Below are 24,548 nucleotides of genomic sequence, written 5' to 3' on the forward strand. Positions count from 1 at the left end.
CATAATATCATCCATAGTTTATGGCCTGTATATAATGGCAGATCTTCTCATTATGAAGAAGAAATGGACTTCAGCTTATTATCCTAGTGATGAGCTACAATTTTAGAGAACAGATCCATTTTGGTACACTAGAATATACCGGCTGGGCTGAGGAAAAATCTCTTGTGCTTATGCCCCTGTTCTAATATATACTGTGCTTGTTTTCAGGGTGCTGATGGAGTGGAGTATTTATTAATTCCCATAGATACTGGGACCTTGGTGGACTTTTTACAAAAAGATACCGAAGTCTGAAGTCTCTCCTACCCTGTCAGAGCTGCCTTCAAGAACTGCTGCATCACCTCATATCTCAGGAGTCTGTTAGTAACAATGGAGTTATTGTTACTGAGTCAGCAAAGCCGACTTATAGGACTGCTTAGATTTCCCGTTGTGGGTGACGACTTCTTCCAGTCTTTTTAACTCTAGACAAAGAAAATGTCAGTCATCAGTAGTAATGTGCCTTTTATTTGTACACCTGATGGAAAAAAGGGCTTGACTGGAGTCACTTATTGCCTGAAAACTTGCACTGTCTGGTTGCCGGTAGCAGCAGAAGATGGAGAGATTCCCAGCAAGGAGTCATGTCTGCACATGGACAAGAGAAAAATATGGACACCAGAGATAAGGATGTTTTAGATAACAAAGTTTTAGCCTTAATAAAAATCTTGAGAGTAGAACAAAGTATTTTACAAAAAAAGATGTAAAGTTGCAACTTCTTGTTGGTGACATCAGAAGTAGAGAGATGAAATAATACTTTATATTTTTAATTCTGCAGTAGTTCTGTTATGCTGCGTCATCAGTAACCTTTTGGTTAATCGTAATTGTGAATGTGATTGTCTGTGAGCTACAGAGTGAGTCCTGCGCTCTGGTTCTTCTACCCACAGAACTGTAAGGGAAAAAAATAGACGGTCTACTACCTCGTTCAGTAAGTAGTAAATCTGTCCCTGTTTTCCAGGCTGCAAGCCTGTTTGGACAGGGCACCTCTTTGTACATGTTCTTTTGGGCTCCTAGTTTGTTAGGTACTCCATGAGCTATTGAGGTTTAGTAAAGTAGTAATGTTCTGTTTTATTTTCCTTGCTTGAAAAAAGGAGGGCTTTAAGTAATCTAGTGTTGTTAACTTCCACTGACTGCCTTGCACACATCCTCTTCTGCCTGAAGACTTGCTAAGGTTGAGCCATCTTGCGGCTCTTTCCCCCTGGACCGAGTGTAAGAGTCCTGGGTATGTTTTACGTATGCAAGAGCTTAGTGATTTGCAGTGACTACAGACAGCGTTTGGACCTCTTTGGAAGAAGTCAGGTGTTCAGCTCCTCCCTCTCCAATGTGAAGCTTTAGTAGGTGATCTTAGCTTAAGTTTCTTTTTCACTAAGGTACCTCAGACGAGCTTCAATCCAATGGGATGGCTGCTACACAGAGACAGGGGTTGAACCTATTTATTCTCAAAGAGCTTTCTCCCACCTTAGGAAGCAATGTATTATAGAATCCAGTCCATGCCAATAAAACTTGGAAGTGTCAATGAAATAAAAATCTCAGTAGATAAATATGTTCTCTTAAATGTAGAAACAGAATATCAAATGTTGCAAACAGGTTTATCAAGAAACCATTTATCCACTAACACATTCTGTGTCACCCCCACTTCACGAAACATCTTAGGACCAATCCATACCTCCTCGTACCCTCCATGCACCGCCCCCCCCCCCCCGGGCCCTTTTGAGTAGACACGTGCTGGAATTCTGGGCTTCAAACCTGATTCTCAGGCACTCACGGATCGGATTCAGATCAGAATACCAATAAAAGGGGAAAGGGTGCTCAAGTGCCTCCCGACCCCCTGGGATGTGTCGTTTGCTCCATGGGGGCATCTATGGCTGTATGGATGAGCTCCATGTATGTTTTCCCAGTGGAGTAAACAATTTCTCCCCAGTGTCATTTAATGTAATGAAGACTGTATGTGGGGGCTTAAGCCCCCTTTCCCCACAGTTCTGATCTGAACCAGATCTGTAAAGTAAGTTCCAAACATGAAGCTTTCAGCACACATCTGATCAGAAGGACAGGGTGGGACATAAGGAGTTTAGCACGTGAACCACCCTTACATTCTTTCTCTTATAGACTGTACTTATCCCATTTGGCTGTTTGTGCATTAAGCCCCATAAATAATAAAAGTTCTGACCTTCACAATGTGAACTTCTATGCCACTTGGAGAGGATCTCTATCTCTCTCTGAAACGATAATGTGGATCTTGTTCTCCAGGTGAGTAGCAAGCAGTCGCTGCAGCTCCCAAAGAAAGCCTCGCTCACTGTTGCTATGCTCGCACAAAATCACAGTGATGCCTTTTGCAACAGCATCCAGTACGTCGTGGTGGGACATCTCCCCTATCAATGCAATCAAGAGGAGGCCCTTGGGAGACGGTAGGCCACACGACTTGTCACCTCTTAGAATAATAAGTAGCAGCAAGCGCGCACAAGCACTTCTCCCCACGGGGCTCAGAAGGGCACCACAGTATGTAACCCTAACTTGTAAGCAAGAAGCAAACCACCACCTATAATTTTGTCTGATTTGAATGATACAACAAAGTGCAGTTTGCTACAAACGAGGACCTCTTTAATTTGTAGGCAATGTGCAAGAGGAGGTAGGAATGTGCATTCTCCTGATAAAGTGTAAATTTTAAAACTTGTGTTATCAAGGTTCAGCCCTGAGCTGTACTCCAGTACTTGGGGAAGGGAATGTACAAGAAAGTAGTGCTAAATGCTTTTCTTGATTATTCAGCAATAAAAACCTCTCTAGCAGAAAGCTGTGAAAAAGAATAAAGTCTCTTGGTGGTGGTGGAGGAAAATACTGTCAAGCCACAGGCAACTTATGGTGACCCTGTACAGTTTTCCAGGTCAGAGACATTCAGAGGTGATTTGTTGTTGTCTGCCTCGACATCATGACCCTGGTCTTCCTTGGAGGTCTCCCATCCAAGTACTAATCAGGGCTGACCCATCGTAGCTTCCAAGTTCTGATGAGAGTACGGAAGCCTGGACTAGCACTCAGGATGATTAAAGCTATGAAAAACAACCAAGTCTCTTACCTGTGAGATAGAGATCAGCTTCTGTACCTTGCAGGACGCTTGTTCCCGAACCAGCACAGACAGCAACCACCTTCACCTGGGATTCTACAGGACAAGAAATCACACTGCTAAATGTTTTTGTTCCTCTAATGAAAAAGAGAGAGACAGAATTTTGTATGGACGGATCATTGCTTGGGTACAGCACAGATTTTTGGATGAGGGTCAAAGGGCAATCTGCAGTATCAAAGGGAAGCAGAGCTGCCAAAAGCCTCCCTCTGTCTGAAGCCTTAGAAAGCTGTGCAGAGTTTGCTGAGCCAGTTTGCTGTAGTGGTTCAGAGCAGCAGGACTCTAATCTGGAGAACCTGGTTTGATTCCCCACTCCTCCACCTGAAGCCAGCTGGGTGACCTGGGGCCAGTCACAGCTCTCTGGAGCTCTCTCAGCCCCACCCACTTCACAGGGTGTTTTGTTGTGGGGATAATAATGACACACTTTGTAAACCACTCTGAGTGGGCATTAAGTTGTCCTGAAGGGTGGTATATAAATCGAATGTTGTTATTATTGATCCAAACCCATTTTGACCCATTTACTCTGGTTTTCACCATTTCAGTCAAATATGCAGATACGTGCCACTTTTAAAATCATTCTTAGGAAGTGTGTGCTTATGTGTATGCCGCCAATATTTTTGTCTCATGAAAAAAATCGATACTATAGTTGCAATACCCAATGACTTCCCCGCTCCAAGGGCCAGGCGAACGTGAGGCAACCTTAAATGGCTCTTCACCCTTTCAACCAAGACCGATGCAGCCACCGACTCCTTTAAGGTGCACAAACGTCCCATTCCAGTATGTTCAAGGGGAGGCTGTGAAGAAGGAGAAATTAAAAAGAGTTACTTTGCAAGTAGGTAAAGACCTGAAGAAATCCCCATGGGGGGTGGGAGGCGATCAGTTTCCCTAAATAGATGCACATGTAACATACAACATATTAAGAAGTTGCTAATATGTTATTCTTTAAAATCTATCCACCCTGCAGGTGTAGGAAGAACTACCGGATATGGTTTCTCTCATTACATTTTTTAACACTTAGTTCTCAGAACTGAAGCCTATTCATGGAGTTCAAAGCTCCCTCATTAAATGAATCCCAGGCTGTCCTCAAATCACATGCATAACCTGGATTAAGCAAAGGGCTGGCTCCAAATGAGACTGGCGTTTCCCACCAATCCCCCCTTCCCATTGCAGATTCCGCCCTTCTGCCACGTCAGCCTCAAGAGCCCCCTACCCCTAAGGAGCACGGTGGAGATTCACGAGGTGGGGGAGGCAGGAAAATTCCATTCTGCTGGTGGAGAACGTAGTCTGGGCCCACCTCTCTAGCTACAGTTACAATTCCTCAGCAGTAGCTTCTGTGATCACTAGGCCACCACCTTAGTGAGACTCATTGCCAGAAGCCTGCAACTGAATCCAGAAACCAGAGTAGACCCAAAGCTTTCTGGTGCCACAGGAAAACTCTACCTTTTGTGTGCCCCACTCCCCGCCAGCCTGGCCCTCCTCATTCATAAGAGGCTTTTCTGGCCCCAGGAGGAAGTGGAAGATGCTCTAATCTCCTACTGCCCCTTAAGACGCCAAAGCAGGGACTGGGTGGGGCTCTCCAGGGCGGCTTGCCTCCTCGCCTCACCTTCATGCTGGGCCCAGAGAAGGCTGTTGCCTGGGCATACCAGGTCCAGGGGAAGTGGCTTGCTGCTCAGGCACATGCAGCCTGGGAGAGGCAGTCCCTGGCTGGGCCGTGTGGCACTCGGTTGTGGTCAACTCCTGCCCTGCCAAGAGAGCTGGCTAGGCCCCACAGACAGCAGCACGCCAGCCCATTAGATGTTCAGACCTTCCGCCACCTCTCCATGTTTGATACCCTAAGTCATCACCTAAATGTGCCTAATGGCTCGACTGGCGCTGCCAGAAACGCACTAGCAGTTTGGCGTAGTGGTTAAGAGCAGCAGGACTCTAATCTGGAGAACCGGGTTTGATTCCCCACTCCTCCACTTGAAGCCAGCTGGGTGACGTTGGCTTAGTCACAGCTCTCTCAGAGCTCTCTCAGCCCCACCCATCTCACAGGGTGATTGTCATGAGGATAATAATAGCACACTTTGTAAATGGGTCCAAGTGGGTGCTAAGTTGTCCTGAAGGGCAGTATATAAATCAAATGCTGTTGTTAGCAATATGCGTCAAGTGGCACTATCTTGGACTATACGAACCCAGCCTCAGTTCTTATAGGGGATAAACAGCATGTTTCTAGTTGCCAGGGTTACGGAAGAAAATAGACTAATATAAAGAAAAACAAGATTAATACTGGACAGAAATGTGTTAAAACCCCCAACTTTTCTCTCTTCAGCTCATCTCCTCCCATTCTTTTACTTGCACATCTTGGTAAAACCCCTGACCGCAGAAACGCCTCTTCTCAAGCTCATACCTCCTCCCACATGCAGTGTACAGACTCAAAACTTCTAACTAACCAACCAGCAGCAGCGGGAAATGGTTAACCCAAGATCTGTCCAGTGGTGTAAGGCATACGAGAGACTAACATCCAGACTGTCCAACACAGTGTGGATATCGAGAGAGGCACGTCTGCTTGCAATCCCCTGTGCAGAGGGGCTTGGAAGGCAGAGAAGCCCCTTTCTTGATTTAGGAAGTTTCCCAAATTTACTTGAAGGAACGGAATACTTCAGCTGGGAAAGAGTAATCCTGGGCTGGCCTGCTTATTCCTGCTTTTTCCTAAAATGCTAATCTTCCTCTGTTGTGTCATTCTATTGTGAAGCTTTTTCTTTGGGGAGCTTTTGCCTCAACTCCTTTCTCAAATAAAACATAACTTGAAAGGTGCCTCTCCAAGCAGGTGGTTTACCTTTTGGAATGGTATTATTTCAGTCGTTTCATAAAGAGCGGGGTTCTGGGAAAGCAAGGCCACTGCTTGCAACAAGGCATGCTGGGTGCAGCTCAAACTGACTCCTGTCTGCTCTTCTCCACCAAACCTTGCAAAAAGTATTAACAGTCATGCTCAGAAAGGATAACAGTTAAAGGCAGCTAAGATGCTAGAACCTGACCAGTCCCTGGACTACACACACACAGAGAGGGAAAGTACAGAACTGCCTGCCTTCTGTTAAGCTAGCAAATATCACTAATTTTAGGATGCTGGTAAGAGAATACAAAATCCTTTCTATTATGTGACCACTATAAGGAACTGTGTTAAAACCAAGTTAAATGTCTTAGTAGAAATATCTATGAATCAGATGAAACAAATTTAACCAGAAAGTTTTGGCCTGGCTTTTACTACAACAGGAAAATAATAACAGGAACCCCACCCCCATATTAAGATATCCTGCATCACCCTCTCTAATTTTTACATGTCCACAACTTTCTGTCGCTCCACATGATGGCCCAAGTAAAATGCTGGCTACTCACATATATTCTAGAAAAGAGTCCAGGAGCACCTTTAAGACTAACCAACTTTACTGTAGCATAAGCTTTCGAGAATCACAGTTCTCTTTGTCAGATGCTGTAGTCGCCATTTTGCTACTACAGACTAACACGGCTAACTCCTCTGGATCTATCACATATGTTCTGTTCATGTGACCAGATATGCCCACTTGACCTGTGAATACCAGCATGATGGGAAATCCCGACATACCTGGTAGGTGCAGTTGCAATGAGTGACACTCCCGGCATCTTATGCAGAGTGGACAGAACTGTTTCTAGGTTTTCAGCAGAGCAGGAGCTAAATTTAACCTGGTAAGATTCTTTAGTAGGGTAATTAGAAGCTGCAGAGGGTTGCAAAGGGACCGTGGTGCACTCACCTAAGGGGGGGGGGAAACATCCATGTTTAGCACACCTGGCAAAAATCTATCTGCCTACCAGCTAACTAGCATGCTTTAAAGTAAATAACATTTTACTTCTTATCTTAACATTTAATATGCACCCCGGCAGAGTTTCATGATAACGTTTCAACATTTATCATCACCACATGCAGAGGGCTTTATAAGCATGGGCAGGCAGTGTGCACAATAATATACGGGAGAAACCAGCTGGCGTGTACGGGAGGGAAGTTCTAGCTAGTCCTCTCGATTAGGCGCTTATCTATTTGGAATACTTTCCATTCGCTTTTTGGTCAAAAAGACTTCAAAACAACGTACAAAACAACAGTAAAAACGTTTAAAAACATGCATCCACAAGATTAAATCAGCATTAGCAAAACAAATTTGCCTTGCCCCAATAAAAAAAATCTTGAAAATTAATATATAATTTGGTTAGAAGCGTCTCACCGAATCCTTTGGCGAGCCACGTGTTGACCCCGTGAGGGGCAGCATCATAGGCCGTATGGGGAGAGTAAATGGCCACTCTGTTTTCCAGAGCCCGGATCACCAGGCGCTCTTTCCACGTCTGCCACGTGATACGTTTGAGTGGTTTGAAAATGGGGGGATGGTAGGAAAGAATGAGGTCCGCTCTCTTCTGCAGTGCTTCCTCCATCACTTCTTCCGTTAGGTCATTGGTAAGGAAGAGGGTATTCACAACGTGGGGAGGACTCGGCTCTACCAAGAGGCCCACGTTGTCCCAGCTTTCGGCCAGCGAGAGCGAAGCAAAGTCATTCAGCAAAGAGACCAGGACTTTTAGATCCATGAAGGGCTGTGACCTAAAACCAGCCAAGGGCCGCACGCGCAAGAGGCTTCGGGGGATCCGTTTCAGGCAGGACAGTGTCATGCAGACTTCTAAGGAACCAAGAAGGCACAAAGCACAATTAGGAGCACTGAGGAGGAAACCCAATTTTTTAAAATACTGTTTTAAGATCACCACCCTCTTCAGGTGCTAGAACAACTTCTGCTACATGCAGGTGTGAGAACAAACGGTGTTGCAGATCCCTTTTCAGCACTATTTTCTTTGCGTCTGTGTAAATGTACTCATATATGGGAGTGTGACGTGGGCTTACGTTCCCTTTTAATAAGCAAATACCCCACGTTTGCATGGTCGCTTTAAGCATGATATCGCGTTAGATTTGCATTGACCCAAACCATGGGCAGCGCTAAGGAGATTCCCTTGTGGCCAGGGCTTGCAATTACACCCCAAGCCCTCACTTCAGCTATGGTTTCTCGGGGTGTCCACTTATGTAGACGTACTTCAGGGACTTCTAAATAACTATATTCAGGATCAAACAGTCAACGCATGTCGGTATGCTACTGCCCTGAGTCAAAAGGCACATAGGACCCAAGCTAGTTTGGCTGCATTCCCTTCCTTATTTATAACTGCACACAAGGCTTTTAGACAGGGCTTTCTAAAGAGAAAAATTCAGGACTGCACAGTAGCATAAGACTGTAATTTGCAGAAATAGCATGCACAACACACCTGGGCATTTTCCTTGTGTGTGCGTGCACACGCTTTCTGCTCACAGTCACAATCTAGGTACAGTGTCTGCAGTCTAAATCAATAATAACTGTCAATCTTTATTATATTAGCCGAATGCCATAGCAACAATACAAGAAAAAAATGAAATGTTCATCAAGATAAAATTAAAATTCTGGACATTTTCATTCAAAAGATTAAAATACAGTCACCTCCCCTAATAAAACTGCTTTACACTCCAAAGGCTAATGACCCACAGTAGAGCGGTTACCGCAACGCCAGCCTACATCGACTCGTTTCACTGGGCTGCGACTGAAGTAAAGCGCGCAAACCTCCACCGCCCTGGGGGGAGGAAAGCCACCCAAGGGGCCGCCAGCGCCGTCGGGCTTCCCTCCCACGCCGCGAGACGCTGCCAGGCGAGAGGCGTGCAAAGGCCGCCGCGTGTCTCGGCTGCAGGGCCGCCGCCTGTCCGCCGCCTCGGCGCGAACCCCCCCCCCCCCAAGCCCGCGCACCCCGCCGCCTCTGCGGGCGTTTCGGGCTGCGGCGGTGCTCGCTTGCGGCCGCGCTTGCTGGCGCCTCTCCAGTCCTTCACCGCCCGCGGCCCGAGGCCGTCGCCGTCCCCTCGGCACGCGGAAATGGCGGGCGCCCCGTCCCTCCGCAGCAGCCGGGCTCCCCGCGAAGGCAGCCCCGCCGGGGGCGAAGGGAGGCCCCTCTGCCGCCGCCGCCGCCGCTTTCGGGGCCCCGCTGGGTAGCGGTTCCCGGCCGGCCTTCCGGGCGGAGAGTCGCGGCGGAGGGCCTGGCCGCGTCGCGGTCGCTCGGGCGGCGCAGCAGCGGCGGAGGGGCGAGGCCTGCCTCCCTCCCGGCCTCCCCTCAGCCCAGGCGCCGCCTCCCGGGGTGGGCGGGCAGGCAGGCGGGCGGGCGCCGCGAGGGCCGGGCTGGAGGCCAGGCGGGCGGAGAGGCTGCTGAGGGCCGGGCCGGGCCCGCTTCCCTCCTGCTGGGGCCGCTTTCGCGTCGGGGCGCTTCTCTCTCCCGCCGGGCGGCAGGTTCGTTCCTCAGGGCGGGCGGACCGACCGGGAGATGCCGCCGTGGGTGCCCGTGAGGCGGCGCCGGGGGAGGCCGCGGCCGCCTCGGCCTCCCTCCGACGGGCGCCTCGGAAACGGGTTCCGGGGGAGGGGGGTCCCCAGCCGGGGGGAGGCAGCGCTGTCCCCCCCCCCGTGTCCCAAGCAACCCCCTGGGGTTGCCAACGTCAGGTCGGGGAATTCCTGGAGATTTGGGGGTGTGGCCTGGAGGAAGCAGGGTAGGGGGGAGGGGAAAGGCCTCAGCGGGGAATCATTCCGTAAAGCCCCCCCCCCGCTTCCCCCGCAGCCATTTCCTCCGGGGGAGCGGAGCTCTGTGGCCCGGAGATGAGCCGCCAATCCGGGAGACCCCCCCCCTTGGAGGCCGCCCCCCCCCGCCTGCCCGCCCGCCCGCCGTCTGGGCATGGGGCGAGGGAAGCCCTTCGTCCTGGTTGAGCAGAGCCCCGAGCTCAAATGACTGGGTGACCTCAGGCTAGGCCTTCTCCCTCAACCTAACCTACCTAACAGGGTTCTTGTGAGGATAAAATAGAGGAGGAAAGAATGTTGCAGGCTGCCTTGAACACAAAATGTCATAAATAAACAGAAAGTGACACAGTCAGGGTTTCCCTTTCGTTGTGTGAGCCCTAGTGTATCTTAGGCAGCTTCTGAAGGCGCCTTCTGGTACATCCACCCCCCCTCCCCAAGTTGGCCAGGTTTGCCTCGAGGTTCCACTCTTTCCGCTTGCTGCTTAAGTTCCAGGGCATCTTAGCTGAGCCGGGTAGAAGCCTGCGGGCTGTTTTTCATTCACCCGTTTCTCAGTTTGGCATCCAGATAATCGTCTCCAGGATTTCTTCGAATGTTGACGTTGCTGTGGAGGAACCTTCAGAACTCCCAGTTGTCAGGACCCGACTACTTCTCACCCTGTGAGTCCAGCATTCATTCGTTCGTTCGTTCATTCCTCACCTTTCTCCCCAGTGGTGGCCCAAAGCTGCTGACATCATTCTGCTCTTCTCCATTTTATACTTACAACAATCCTGTGACGTGGGTTAGACTCGGAGTGTGTGACTAGCCAAAGGTTAACCAGCAAGCTTTCACAGCAGAGTGGGGATTCAAACCTGGATCTCTGTCACATCCCCATGGTATCCTCCTGGGTCATGGTATGTAGTGAGGAAACCCTGGAACAACCGCCAAAGAGGGCGCCCTTTAGCTGCCAAGAGGAGGGGCGGCAGGACCGGGCCCCAGGAGCGCCTAAAGGGCAGGCAGGGCCAAAGACTGCCAGTACTGGTCTTCTTGGGGGGGGGGTCAAAGCTGCCTTGGGAGTAGAGGCCTCCCTGGGAGTTAAGGCGTGTTCATGAGTAGGTCAAGAGAGCCGGGGGAGGGGGGTGCGAACGTGGCAGGAGGAAAGGGAATAGGAAGGCTAGCAGAGGAGGGAGGAGAAACGTGTGTGTGAAGCCAGAGCGCTGGCCAGGCCTGGGAGGACAGCCGGGACTGGGGAGGCAGCCTTCCCGGCTAGGGGAGCAGCGGGTTCCTCTCCGGGGCCCTCTCTCTCTCCGCGCCTAACGCTGTGGTAAGGGTGCGGTGGCTAGAGGCGGCCAGTGAGGAATCCTGGCCGCAGGAACAGAGCCTCGACAGAGGTGGCTGCAGGCAGGGAGGGGTGAAGTCAGAACCCTTGTGACTGCAGACGGAGCCCCGGCCCAAATGGCCCTCCTGGTGCCTGCCTCTTACCAGAGAGGCTGGTCAGTAAGCAAGTGTCACAGTGGAGAAGTAGCCACTGGCCCAGAGTGGGGGCTCGCAGAAGGCTTCCCAGCTGGTCATTGGCAACAAGTAGGAGCTGGTAGGGGGTGCAGGAACTGGTGTAAACAGCTGTGCCCAACACTGTTTTGAGCATTGGCCTTTTGTTAGTCCTTTGGATTTTACAAGGCTTGTCAATTCAGTGTTCCTGCAATTGCACACAAATTTTACCCCCCCCCCGCCCCGCCCAGTGCACAGCTGAGAAGCCCGGCGCACAGAGGGGTGCCCTGGGCCCCGCTTTCCCTGCTTCCTGCCCCGAGGGCCTGGTGCAGCCCTGGCCCCACCTTGGTGTGGACCTGGCCGGGTGCAACCCTGTCCCCAGCCCCTCCTTCCCTGGCATGGAGGAAGGGGGAGCCAGAGGAGGAGGAGGCGGCAATGGGAGTACGCCGAACCTGCCAAGCAGTCTTTTCATCCCAGCGCCAGGAGCCGGAGGAGGAGGCACTAATGGGCGCGCGGCCAGCTACATGGTGCTTTCCAGCCTTCTCTGACTTGCCCGCTCGGTACTGCTAGGGTTGCCAGCTCCAGGTAAGGCTGGGAAATTCCTTTTTTTTTTTTATAATTTTTTTTTATTTTTCATAACTACAAAACACTACAGACTATCACAAGGAAAGGGGAGAGGGAAGGGACAAAGGGGGGTGGAAAAAGAAAAAGGGGGGGAATGAACTACAAACACTAAACACTACACTTCAATGTTTCCCTTCATACTGTCATAATACAAAAATAGCTCCATAGAATAATGATGGAGTGGTTAATCATACAGAGAATAAACATTTCAAAATCTGATTAAACTTTCCTCCCCCTTCTAGGTCCCGGACGCAATTCTCTCTGTGCAACTGCTGTTGCGATGCTCTCCTCCTCCCCCCCCCCTCCGGCTCCTCCTTTTCTTCGTTCTTGGTGCAGCAGAGTTCTGGGTTTTTATTCTCAAAATCCTTTAGTTGATCTTCTGATAATATCTTATAGGCCTGATCTTTATATCTGAACCATATTCCTTCTGGGAATAACCATTTGTACTTTATTCCATGGTCCCTCAGAAGAGCTGCAAACTTTTTATATTTAAAACGCCGTTTCCGGACTAGAAATGGAACGTCCTTCAAAATCTTGACTTTCAAACCCATAAAGTCCAAATCCGCATTGTATGAGTTATATAGGATGGTGTCCCGAATCTTTTTAGATGAAAAGTCAATAATGATCTCACGAGGCAACTGTCGCTTTGTTGCATATTTTGAAGAAGCCCGACGGACCTCCAAAATGGCGCTTTTAACCTCTTCTTTAGTCGTCCTCGCGGGTGTCGCCAGTAGTTCCGAGACCAAATCCCACAGATCCTCATTTTCCTCCTCTTTCACGTTTTGGAGACGCAAAATTGTCTGCGTTCGTTCCACCTGTAGCCCGATCAGCTGGTTCTCCATCAACTTCAACTCCTTTTTTGTAGCCTTCACAAGTGACGCACTTTCCAGAGCAGACTTTTCTGCCCCCCCCGCTGCTGCCTTAATGGTTTTCACCTCGCTTTCAATTAAGCCCACCCTTTGATCAGTTTCGTTCAGCTTGTCAACAAAGGGTTTTATGGCTTCCACCACCGCCCTGCGCACCAACTCTTCGAGCGACTCCCCCTTCAAGGTAGCCGAGATTGACTTACCGAGAGCGGGACTTTGCTTCTTTGCTGCCATTTGGGGGGGGGGGGGGGCGCCGACAAAATTCTGGAACTCAACGAAGGGGAAGAGCGAGTCTTCTTCAGATCAACCTCTCCTTCACAAACGCTTGTAGAACAGAAGGGATTCGCTTGTTTACAGGCTTCCGCCTGTTTCTTTTACTTGCCGTTTCTCGTTGCCCGGCGGCACTCGAGGCGCCGCGCACATCTGCCGGCCTCCATAGGGACAAACGGGCAATTCCCCCCCCCGCATTGGTTTCGGGGAGTTCTTCCCGCCGCGTCCCGGACCCTGGCTCCCTCCCTGGGAGTCCTGGGGGCTAATCCTTGCAGATCAGCCGCCCGGTCAGGGTGCCCGGTCGTTTCCTCCCGGACCAGCCGAGAGGAGCGTCCGGCATGGCTGAGAAAACGAAACCGAATCAGGCTGGGAAATTCCTGAAGATTTGGGGGCTGGCTCCTGGAAACACCCCAGCTGGAAAAAGAATAACAGTGCATAATTGGTTCAGAACCCCCAGAACTGAAACTGAATTTTTTTCAGTGCACACTTGAAGGGGTTTGGCTATTGCCTGCCTGTCTGTAGGGATCCTGGACTCCCTCAGTTGTTTCCCGTCCAGATTCTAAGCAGGGCTGATGCTGTTTGGCAGCCCAAATCTGATGGCATCAGGCTAGCCCAGGCCTTCCGTTCAGGGCATTTTTTTTTAGCTGTGATTTTTAAAGTAGTGGATGGATAACTCTGGTGTTCTTAGCTTTCCTTAAAATTTCTGGTCCTTCTGTGAATTCAGTTCGCTCCGTCATCGTTGTAACATCCCCACATATCAACCCCGCACTTTATAAGCAGAATGACAACGGCCTGTCAACAGCCATCCCATGCTCATTGTGTACACGTTGTTTGCTCAGGGCCATTGTTTGTGTGTTCCCAATACAATGCAAAGTACGCAAAGAGGTTGGAATAAGGAATCAAACACAAAAATATCCTGGCAGGATTGAATTTGTGCTCATCTGGGACATTTTGAGCTTGGCAGTGGTGAAACCGTTCTCTTCCCTATGCTCTGTGCACTGTTCTCTATGAAGGCTTGCTCCTTAAATCAGCATCAGTGCAAAGCAACAACTTTCCTGCTGATTCCAGGCAGGAGCTCTCAGGAGTCTGCAGTCCCTAAATGTGGTTCATGGATGCTAAGAGATGGGGAAGGAGCGGATGCTGCCCTTGCTTGGTGCCCTTCAGAAATCTGATAATAGCAGACAGACAGACAGCCTCTCTCGGGCCTTTGCTGGCCTTACCAGCAGCTGACCCAGGCGGGGTGTCTGGGGCAGGCAGGTTTGGGGGTTTTTTTTACTGTGGAAAGGATTTTTAGTTCCCGTTGCTGTCGGAATGTCCCTGCTGCTGAGGAACAACAAGAAGTAACGCCAGCTATTCAGGGCCTGGTGCTGTAAGCGCAAGGAAGAGCCAGGCCCAGCCCACAGGCAGGGGATCCTGGAGGCAGCTGAGAGAGGAATGTCACGGGATTCAGGCTGGTGTGGACTTGCCAATCTTCAAAGCCAATTGGGGGGGGGGCTAGAAAGGGACAAGGAGCCATCAGAGCCCAGAACTTCAGGAGTCCAGCTGCGATGCCCAGACAGAGTTCATGGGGTTGCCAGCTCTAGCTTGGGAAATTCCAGGAGTTTTGATGGCAGTTCTTGGAGAGGGTGGAGTTTGAGGAAGGGCGAGAACTCAGCAGGGGTGCGATGCCGTAGACGGCACCCTCTGAAGCTGCCGCTTTCTCCAGGAGTTCTGATCTCCGTAGCCAGGAGATCATCTGTAATTCCAGGACAACTCCAGGACACACCTTGAGGGTGGCAACCCGAGGGTTTCACCTAGGGCTACCAAAGTGCCCGTCCAGTTCTGGCAGCACCTGGATATTCTGGATTTGGGTCACCTTGCAAACTGTTCTTGCCTCATCCTGTTTGATATTTAGAAACAGTGTATGAATGACTGTCGTTTCTAAGCGAGAAACAATACAAATTAGTTTGTGGTTTGTTTGTGTGTTTGTAGACTGAAATACATTTCTTTTTTCCAAAAAGAAGGTGCACTCAAAACTTCAATGCAACTTATTGTTTTAGCTCATGAAGTAGATTTTTGGCTCACAACACTGCACACCTTCAAGTGAACATTGCCCTTAACTAATGAAAGGAAACGATTGTCCCTGAAAAGGACTTAAACAGCTCTTTTTTTTTTAGAGGCGAAGTTCACGTGATGTGAAGTTCACCTGATAATGACCTTGAGACAGAACCGTAAGAATCCATATGGTTCAAGAGTACCACCTAGCGCATCTGGGTTTTGGACACCGAGAATAATGCTTTATTCTCCATTCCACATTGGGGCTACCTGCCCGACTCAATCCCTTTTTGACAAAGGACAAGCAGTTTGAACCACATTCCTTTTTTGTCATGAAAGTGCAGAGCCACTGAAATGGCGGGACCATCCTGAACTCATTCTCAGATTGGTCTCTGACTATTGCTGCCAATCTGATGGAACTTTGCTTGGGATTGGTTGAATCCCATAATCAGTCTCACCGAGGAGGCTGGCTCAGGCCAGACTCCCTTGCCCATAAATACCTGGGAGCTCTGGGCTTTCCTTTGTCCCCACATTGTCCCCAGTGGGCCAGGGGTCAAGGACTCCTCCGCTAACTTGGTACTACAAGAAACTCTGTGCATGCTCTGAGGAACCTGCTACAAACTAGGTAAAGTGTACTTAGCTGAGTCAGCCTAGCTTTATTGTTTTTATTTGAGAGACTGTGTGTTGTGTGATAGTGTGCTCTCCCCTGTATTTTGTCTTCCTTCCTACCCCTTTTGAATCCACCCACCACTTCCCCTTTTTTCTATAATACATCTTCTTTCTATAAAGACTTTTTTGGCTTCCCTAGTAAAACACACTGGGATATTTCTCGGAGTCTCTCCCCTGTGTGCCAGACTGCCTGGGTGGTACATAGTTTGCTATAAGGTATTTTCCAGGGGTTTCTCCCCTGGTTACGTTGTTACTTTACTAGGATGGAACTGGAAGGGCAGCTTCCCAGTGGGCCAGTCTAGATGTTTCCAGAAGATTCCTGAGCGATGGCAAGCAACTACCAGAGTGCTTTCCAGGAAAACCTTGGCCGAAGATTGTCCCCAGCCAGGACAGTCACTCCCCGCCCCCCTTTCCTAAGCGTAACTGTCCTTTACTACACCAGTTTGGCGTAGTGGTTAAGAGTGCGGGACTCTAATCTGGAGAACCGGGTTTGATTCTCCATCCTACACTTGAAGCCAGCTGGGTGACCTTGGGCTAGTCACAGCTCTCTCAGAGCTCTCTCAGCCCCACCCACCTCGCAGGGTGTTTGTTGTTGTGGGGATAATAATGGCATACTTTGTAAACCACTCTGAGCGGGCATTAAGTTGTTGTTATTGTTACTACTACTATTTGGCTAATGCTCATTGTCAATTTTATGTGCAGTGCTTTGGATTAAAGTTTTCCAGGTAAAATAATACAGTTGTATAATTAAAAAAAAAAGAACTTGAAGGGGGCTGATTGTTGAAACTACAAGTTAATCTTTGTTCTTTTTGCAGAAAGTCTTCAGACAGACGGTCGTTTGTGGCCAGGGCAGATGGTGAGCCTAACTGTTTCAACAGCTTTTATTATAGTGATTTCTTGAGATATTTATAACCGCTTTCCTTGCCCATCGGGGACCCAAAGCAGCTTGCCGTGTTGTCCTTCCCTGCTCCCTTTCATCCTCACCAGAACATCCCCGTGAACTAGATGAGGCTGACAGCTTCCAAGACAGGGTGGGGATTTGAAACGGGGGCTCGCAGCTCCCTAAGCCGACATTTTAACCACTATTTTATGTATGTATTTATCAATATTTACTTTGTATTTGTATGTATAATTTACTTTGTTTGTACCCCACCTTCTCCGTGGGGACCCAACCTAAAGCAGCTCCTCCGTCTCCCTCCGTTCCTCCCTTTCACCCTCATAACGTGCCTTCGAGTGAGGTTAGGCTGAGGGTGGCCCAAGTTCATCCAGGCAGCTTCCGTGGCAGAGGGAGGGCATTCAAACCCGGGTCTTGCTGATGGTAGTCCGGCACCCTGACCACTACGCCACACTGGCTCTCCAGTGGGCAAGAGGCCTGCTCGTAGGATGCCTCTTGATAGTGCCCATCTGTAAAAAACTTAAGTTTGGTAGAATAATACCACCACTTAGATCTTATCTGGTGTGTTGGAATGTCCGAGGTGCTTCCCATTCACTGTCTCCGTAATCCTTATAACAAGCCTGTAGCATAGTGGTGAGACGGCGGGAACTAGGAGCTGCCAAAGCCCCCCTAATAAATGAATAGCTTTGACAAGAGAGAGACCGTGGGCTTGGCCCCTCGCGACAGGGCCCGTTTCACCAGCATCTCCCACGAACACTGCTTACCTCAGAGAAGGGACTGGGCTCTTGAGGCGTCTGTGATACTCCGGCTCATTCATCATGTGCCTGTTACGTTCTGATCTTGGTTTCAATGGGCTCCTGCATCCTAAATTATAAGTAAAATTAAGAACAACAGCAGTAACATGTTGGTCTGACAACAGGCATTTGTTGTGAAACACGCCTGTTTACTTTGTCAGTAATTTTTAGTTGCCACTTTTCCTTCAGAGAGGTTGTTTAGGATTTGTCTTTTTTAAAAAAGCTAGATGTATACATTTTTGGATTATGGCATCAAACTCTGTGGACCGTCAAGTCAAATGTGCCCAGGATGAGACTGCGTGAAACTTAACTGCGATGCCCTGTGTTTGCAAGTTTTAACTTTTCTCTGTGGGTTTCAGGCTTGATTTGCACCTTTGAGGAAAGTAGTCTTTGAGCTTTTTGCACTGTCTCCAGCAGCGTTTTTGTAGCTGTGTTTTCTTTGTCCATGGAAGCAACTTTTTCCCAAGGGGAGGCTCTGATTGTCATTGTCAGAAAACCTGCTTATTTGAGGAGGTGGGCGGGGGGATGAAAACTTGGTTTACATCTGAATGTTGTTTGCATGCATATGGAGATAGAAATTTGAAATGGAAAAAAATGAGACCTTGATTTGGAAATAATTATCTGTATAAGGTCTATAAAACAGAGACTATATACCTCTTTCTGGCTACGGGTAAGTTAGCTATATACTCTGTCCTCTGGTGTATGCAGAGCTCTTCTGTTTATTTCCATCTACTGGGACTTGGTTGAGTTTATTTATTTAGCTTTGTTTTATTTTGGATTCTATAAATGAATAACGAGTCCAATCATCTCCCCACCTCTTAGGCAGTGACGCTGCACACGGATGTGGGAGACATTAAAATAGAGCTGTTCTGCGAACGGACCCCAAAGGCTTGCGAAGTAAGTTGTTTGGCTTCAGCAGAGACCCCTGAAGTTGCCTGCCTGTGATGCAAGCCGCTGCCCTGATAGTCAGAATTGGACCCCAGAGGCATGCTTGCAATGGTGTCATTTGCCTTGAGTCTCAGTGAGCGGGGGGGGGGGGGGCTACAAATGATGTAAATAAATAAATAGACCATAGCAGGAAACGTAGTCAAAACCAGTGTGGTTTCCTTGGAAGTTTAGATTTCAAATGCAGCCATGCCCTTTGGACTAAATGATTTCATCCCTCAAGGGACCTTTATTTTGACCAAGTGACAGCCCAAGCCCTTTATCTGCACATTTCCGGAGACCCTTTTTAAAGGCATAGCCTCATTTCAGAATGTTGTAAATCGCTAGTCCTTAGCATCCTTAAATAGCGGGATGTATACAAATGGCAGATTGTAATTGGCAGAGGATTTTTTTAGGTTTCGAAATGGACATGTTTGGTCCTTGGTCAGGTACCCGCCCACGTCAGTCTCTTAGCCGTGATGAAGAGCTGCTTTCTCCTCTCTTGCACTCAGCCTCCTCCTCCCTTCCTTTGGAGCATTGACTCCAGAGTCTACTGTAAAGCTAACCATGGTTAATACGGAAAGGTTCAAGTATCAGCAGGAGGAAAAGGAAGTGGGTGAGGGGAGAAGTGAGATCCACCCAGAATTCTAGAGTACCTTGTCTGTGTGTGATGAGATCACATGCCCCTGAGTCAGATCCGGGTCCAATAGCATCTTAAAGACCAAGTAGATTAAGGTGCGGTTGGACGCAGCTCTTGCTCTCTGGCTGCAGACTGACGTGGCTACTCACCTGGAACAGGCTTCTGCTGCCTTAGATCTTAACCAACAACCTGTTTGTTTGTTTTTAAAGAATTTCATGGCTCTCTGTGCTGGTAATTACTACAATGGCTGTATATTCCACCGGAATATCAAAGGCTTTATGGTGCAGACAGGAGATCCAACAGGTAAAGATAACATAAGAAAATAAATAAATAATATTTTGTAATTTTCATTCTGAAGAGTAGCACTGAGTGAAGTAGCAAACTATTGTGGAAAGCTGTGTCATTTTATTATCTAGCTATGCAAGTTTTACAAACCTAGTTGCTAATGATTAATTTTAGCTGGTGTAGGTAACTCGGGCAGTTGTGACTGGCCACCAGGTTTGTGGCGCCCTGCCCGTCTCCTTGTTCTTCACCCTCAGGCTCCGGGAAAGGAGGGAGCAGCATTTGGGGCAGGAGATTTGAAGATGAATACAGCGAATACTTAAAGGTACGTTTCCCTTTTCCCAGGGCAGTTCCTTGTTGTCGTTTCCTTGAAGAGGGAGTGGCTCTGAGTGTTAAGCAATGACGTAGCTAATTATTGGGGGTGCGGTTGCTCGCCTCTCTGCTAAAAGGGGCACAGGGGTGCTGTGCTCTTAAGTAAGTAGGCTCAGGAGTGTCTGGCTGGGTCCACCTGTGAGAGGTCTACCCAGCAGTAGAATGTTGTCACCACCACCACCACCACCACCACCCCGCCAGCCTTCCCTTAGCAGCTGTGAATGTCAGGAAAGAGGGGGACGTTGTGCAGGCGACTGGAGGCATTCTGGTGGTTCTCCTCGCAGCAAAGAAGGACACGAGCTCCTGTCTTCAGCCTTGATCACCAGCACGGTTCAGGGTGCAAGAGAGGCAGCAGAGACCAAGCGCCGTGTCTGCCTTTTTCACGCAGTGGGAAGCTGAGCACAAGGAAGGCTGGGGCCACTGCTGATCTCCGGCAAGGACTGGGAACCTGCCCTGCTCCAGCGTCCGGAGGTGGTTCATCGGCGTGGCTTGGAGGCGGGAGGCTGATTATCTGCACAAAAGCCCAGGCAAAGAGGCAGGGCTGGAGGGGACGCTGTTGAGTAGGAGGGTGTGGCAAAGGCTGGGGAGATCTGTGTTCGAATCCCCTCTAAGGCATTGAGCTGCTTGAGTGACCTTTGGATACACTCTTCCAGCCTAACCGACAGCACAAGGTTGATGTGAGGGGAGAACTCTATACACCAGCTGAGGAGGAGGGCGGTCAGACACGTGATTGGCTGGATCCTGAAGCGCTGGTGTAAGCAGGGCTGGAGTGGGGGGGGCAGGGCAGGCCTGGCAGCGCAGGAGTACAAACTGGCAGCGACAGAAGGGGAGGGGGTGACGCCGCGAAAACAGCTTGGGAGTTGAGCACCCCAGGAAGGACCTGCGCTGTCTTGCTATTCAACTCAGCCACTCGGATGCCTGCCGTGATACTTGATTTCTAGCAGAGAACAACCTCCCAGAAGAACCTTCCAGCGGGGACAGGGAGGGTTGACTTTCCCGGGTCCTAAGTAACAGCTTCTCAAGGTGCTGCTGGGCTCTTTTCTATTTTGTCCCGCAACACTGTCTGTGATCCACTGTGCTGAAGTGTTTACGGGTTTGTTAATGTGAGTGTGATGGTCATCAGCCGGGAGATCTGCCCGCTGCCGTGCTGAGGTTGTGCGTGTCGAGCTGTTCTAAAGGGCGCCGCAAGACTCTCTGCTGCTAGAGGAGCTGCAGGCGTCCCCACGGAAGCTTCGATAGCTTATTTCTTTAGAGCTGAAGTTCTGGGGCTTTGCCTCCTTTCCTGTGTCAGGAAGAAATGTTTTGGATATTGGCAGTGGAAACTGACCGAGGGACATTTTTAAAAAGTCTTTTAACACTTTCACATAAAGAGGAAAAGAAGGCTGCTCTGGATGAGCAACGGAGGAGAGCCACAGAAAAGCCCGTACCGGGATGCGGCACGTTTCGCGTCTCCCTCCCTCCCCAAAAAATGACCCCTGGAAAGCACAAAGGCCTGTAAATTGTGGAGCTGTTCCGTTGGTCTCAGAACGGCGCTAGGTCAGCTCAGCATGATTGGGGTTATAAGACTTCCCATGCTGGAATACGGGGATGGGCTGTAGAAGGACAGGCTGTCTTTTTCAACCCGCGGGGGAAATGCCCAACGCTTGCGGGTGGAGCTGGGCCACATAAACCTTTTGTGTAAGGCGTCGCCCCTCCCTCTTCTCTCAGCACAGCGTCCGTGGAGTTGTTTCTATGGCAAATAACGGCCCAAACACAAACGGATCTCAGTTCTTCATCACCTACGGCAAGCAGCCACATCTGGACATGAAATATACCGTGTTTGGGAAGTAAGTCATGCCGCATCTGCCTTGAGAGTTGCTATAGCAGGGAGATTGCTGGCCTGTCTAAACTGTGTCCATTTTAAGACACACACCCCAGCACAATGGAGCTTTGGGCGTGCATTTGAAGGATTCGAACTCTGATTCTGCACACTGCAGTCAGTAATGTAAAATTTTAAAACATGATGCGTTAGGAAATAGTCAAATATTTGCTGGGGCTGAAAGCTGCAAAAACACTACTTGAAAAAGCAGATTCTTGAGCAAAAAAATAAAACTTTACTTTTAAATTAAAGGAGTTTTTCAAAAAGTAAATATTCTATAATGATATACATTTTTATGCTGAATCAAATGAGTTTAGCAAACTGAGTTTTATTTTTTTATTGAATGGCTAACGTCATCCTTGTTACCCACGAATGTAATTTTGACCTTAATTCGGACTCCCCCTGCCTGTTCCAGCCCTTGGTCCTTGATTCTGAATGTGCTGTACTACTGTTGCTGCCGCCCACTTTCTGCAATTCCTTTGTGGATCCTAATCCGTCAGTAGTGATTTCCTTCTTTAAATATTCTAGAAAACTCTCAAAAGCAAAAGTCCACGTAATAGCCTTTGATTGGGACTGATCCCCCAAACAGCATGCACATTTTTGAGGAACGCCCCCCCCCCCCCCGAACTTTTAATCATGGAGCGGAGGTTGTAGAGAGGACATGTAGATTCAAGTGGAATACTAGAGTGTCTGTTGGCGCATAACACCAAATGTCCCAGTCCCATCTGCCTCATTGCCCTCTATTCCGTCTTAAGGCTCTGGTGACTGCAGGCGCAAGGACCACTCCACTGCACACCAATCCTGCAGGGTTTCCTGGGCACTGCAGTAGAGTAGAAGGTCTTTCTCCAGCGGAATGGCCAGGCCATTTCTGAGAGCGTGGTCACGCACTCGCCCTCTCTGCAACTTCAGAGGTTGCCCAGGTCTGTTTGGTAGCACTCAAGATATAGCTACAGATCAGACTCTTGCCTTTTATTTCTGTGGGATTTGCTGCAATCCTAGTTTATGGTAACTTCCTATAAACTGTGCGCTCCCCCCCCCCCTTTTCTCTGTCTTGTATATCCTTTAAACCAGTAAAGCTCTTTCTTTAGTTAAGCTGTGTCACTGTGTCCTCGCCTATAGGCCTTCTGCTGGAGCCATTCTCTGGAAATCTGTACATGCTCAGAGGCTCATCAGCTTCCTAAACAGGGTCAAGCCTAGTCAGCTTGGATGGTGGCAGTCTAGAGACCAGGAGAGAGGAGGAAGTCCCCTCCAGTTCGTAACAGGGTTTTTGTCCCCTTCCCAAGATCTATGACCATCAGTGACTTCCATTGACTGATCACGAGATGAAACCTAGAGTGTCCTAACTGTAAAGTTGTAAAACTGTAAACTGTAAAGCACCCTTTATTGCTTTATTTTGAACGATGGTTTTCCTTAGCATAATAATTCCCTTGTAGTGCCTGTTTAGAGATCTCTATAAGCCGTTCTATTCTGTAGCTCTGCTGAGAAGCTGGAATGGTGTCAGGCCGAGACAAGCTTTTTTAACTGTGCTCCTTTCTCATTCCTAGAGTAATTGATGGCCTGGATACGCTGGATGAGCTGGAAAAACTGCCTGTGAATGAAAAGACGTTCCGGCCTCTGAACGATGTTCACATCAAAGATACTACAATTCACGCAAACCCTTTTGCTCAATAGCACAGAAAGGTGGATTGGAATGAACTGCCGATGGCTTCTGAAGAGTGGAGAGCTCGTGCGTTCCCGCTTGGATCTGAGGATTTGCAAGAGAATTGGCCAAAGCTTTTTCTGACTCTTCTAATTTCAGTGTTTCAGCGGCGGCAGAAAAGACACGTCTTGATGTGTGAAATTGTATGTGTTTAACAAAACGCGGAAAATGACACACAAAAGCTACACATAAAACATGATTTTTTAAAAAAAAATACCTTGTGTGCCTCTTCTTTGCATTTAGGGATGCTGCTAAGAAGTGCATTTACACAAAGGTCAGGTAAGGGTCTACTCTACCGGCTTAAAACCTGTAAAAATGTCCAGTCTTCCCAGTGCCTTGACAACTGGATTGACTTACTCTGGCTTCAGATTTTTTTTGCTGATACATAAGCCTCTCTTGAAAAAAATCCAATTCTACCTCTTCCAGTAATGCAATTTTTAATTATTTTAAAATAATGAGCAACGCTCTCCTGAAATGTCCTGGATCATAAAACCATATAAAGTGGTTGGGATTGAGTAGTCCACAGTCAGACGATAGCTGGGTGGCTGGGGTTCCTCCTTTCTTTGACTGCTCTGTACAAACGTTGCTTATTGGGCCACAAATCATGTCCTTAACAAGAGGTGCATCACACTGGCCCCCTTGACCAGCCGTTGTTTGCCTTTGTCTGTTAATGCCACGTCAATATTCCACGTTGTGTGATATAATTTCACACCCAGGAACAGTAGCAGCCTGTGCAGTGTGGTGTGCTTCTGCAGGCACGATGACTTTATTAGTAATCCCAGCCAGCTCAATCTGTTAAATTTTCCTCTTCATTTCCACTGGATTTCAAACTAGGTAACAGGCCTGCTAACAATCAGGGTGCCCATTTGGCATAATTAAGAAATGCCTTCAAACAGCAGGCTTCGAAGGTGGGGAGAATGGAGCTGGCTGCTATTTCTAATACTTTATCAGCTGCTTCCGTTTCATTTAAAAACAAAACCTAATTCTACAGAAAATGGGTGGAACTGCTGGCTTGAGCATCTTAGGTTAATGTATGACTTTCCCTGCTTTTCAAAGGACAAGACTTCAACATCTGCACCAGATGGAAAACGTCAATACAATGTGTGCCCACGTGGTGGTGGTGGTGGGATCAGTCCAACCTCTGCCGCAACTTCATTACGCGCTCCTTCATTGCCCGCCTGTCCTAGTCGAGAGCAGCAGGCCTGTCGGCGAGTTTAAGGTGCGAAACTCTGGAAGCTCGACAGGCTCACTTTTCTCAACTTCATCGCAAGCACAACAGCGGTGTGTGTTTGGGATCTGGCCGTCTATCGAGCACGTGTATGCTGATTCCATGCTACCCTGTAGAGCAGCATGTTCTGAGCAGGCCTCATTGCGAATCGTCCTGGCCAC

The 24,548-nt window shown here is 48.8% G+C and overlaps 3 protein-coding genes across 12 annotated transcripts in view; 2 read left to right on the forward strand and 1 right to left on the reverse strand.

The window, feature by feature from the left end:
* The window catches only part of ORC2 (origin recognition complex subunit 2), a 48,774-nt gene extending 47,217 nt beyond the window's left edge, over window positions 1-1,557 (forward strand). For all 5 annotated transcript variants that reach the window (XM_054970225.1, XM_054970229.1, XM_054970227.1 and 2 more), the window contains one exon: window positions 208-1,557. In XM_054970225.1, coding sequence (XP_054826200.1) covers window positions 208-291 — 84 coding nt within the window. In that variant the 3' untranslated portion in view covers window positions 292-1,557. The remainder of the gene's footprint in view (window positions 1-207) is intronic.
* On the reverse strand, window positions 482-8,938 carry NIF3L1 (NGG1 interacting factor 3 like 1). Of its 5 annotated transcripts, none has more exons than XM_054970236.1 (8): window positions 8,734-8,938; window positions 7,375-7,818; window positions 6,744-6,909; window positions 5,961-6,087; window positions 3,798-3,936; window positions 3,098-3,181; window positions 2,198-2,399; window positions 482-618 (listed from the first exon to the last, which is right to left on the reverse strand). In XM_054970236.1, the coding sequence occupies exons 2-7, from the start codon at window positions 7,808-7,810 to the stop codon at window positions 2,215-2,217; spliced, it is 1,137 nt and encodes a 378-aa protein (XP_054826211.1). In that variant the 5' UTR covers window positions 7,811-7,818; window positions 8,734-8,938; the 3' UTR covers window positions 482-618; window positions 2,198-2,214. The 5 variants fall into 5 exon arrangements, with proteins under 5 accessions (XP_054826211.1, XP_054826210.1, XP_054826209.1 ...); XM_054970235.1 differs by having other exon boundaries at window positions 8,718-8,938; XM_054970234.1 differs by having other exon boundaries at window positions 8,704-8,938.
* A 419-nt stretch (window positions 8,939-9,357) lies between these two features.
* On the forward strand, window positions 9,358-23,366 carry PPIL3 (peptidylprolyl isomerase like 3). 2 transcript variants are annotated; one of them, XM_054970240.1, is made up of 9 exons: window positions 9,358-9,489; window positions 10,321-10,424; window positions 11,710-11,817; window positions 16,511-16,551; window positions 18,207-18,281; window positions 19,158-19,251; window positions 19,488-19,555; window positions 21,310-21,428; window positions 23,005-23,366. In XM_054970240.1, the coding sequence occupies exons 4-9, from the start codon at window positions 16,549-16,551 to the stop codon at window positions 23,129-23,131; spliced, it is 486 nt and encodes a 161-aa protein (XP_054826215.1). In that variant the 5' UTR covers window positions 9,358-9,489; window positions 10,321-10,424; window positions 11,710-11,817; window positions 16,511-16,548; the 3' UTR covers window positions 23,132-23,366. The 2 variants fall into 2 exon arrangements, with proteins under 2 accessions (XP_054826215.1, XP_054826214.1); XM_054970239.1 differs by lacking the exon at window positions 11,710-11,817.
* Window positions 23,367-24,548: the final 1,182 nt, after the last annotated feature.

This window comes from Eublepharis macularius, chromosome 2 (assembly GCF_028583425.1).
Source record: "Eublepharis macularius isolate TG4126 chromosome 2, MPM_Emac_v1.0, whole genome shotgun sequence".
NCBI classification, from domain to species: domain Eukaryota; kingdom Metazoa; phylum Chordata; class Lepidosauria; order Squamata; family Eublepharidae; genus Eublepharis; species Eublepharis macularius.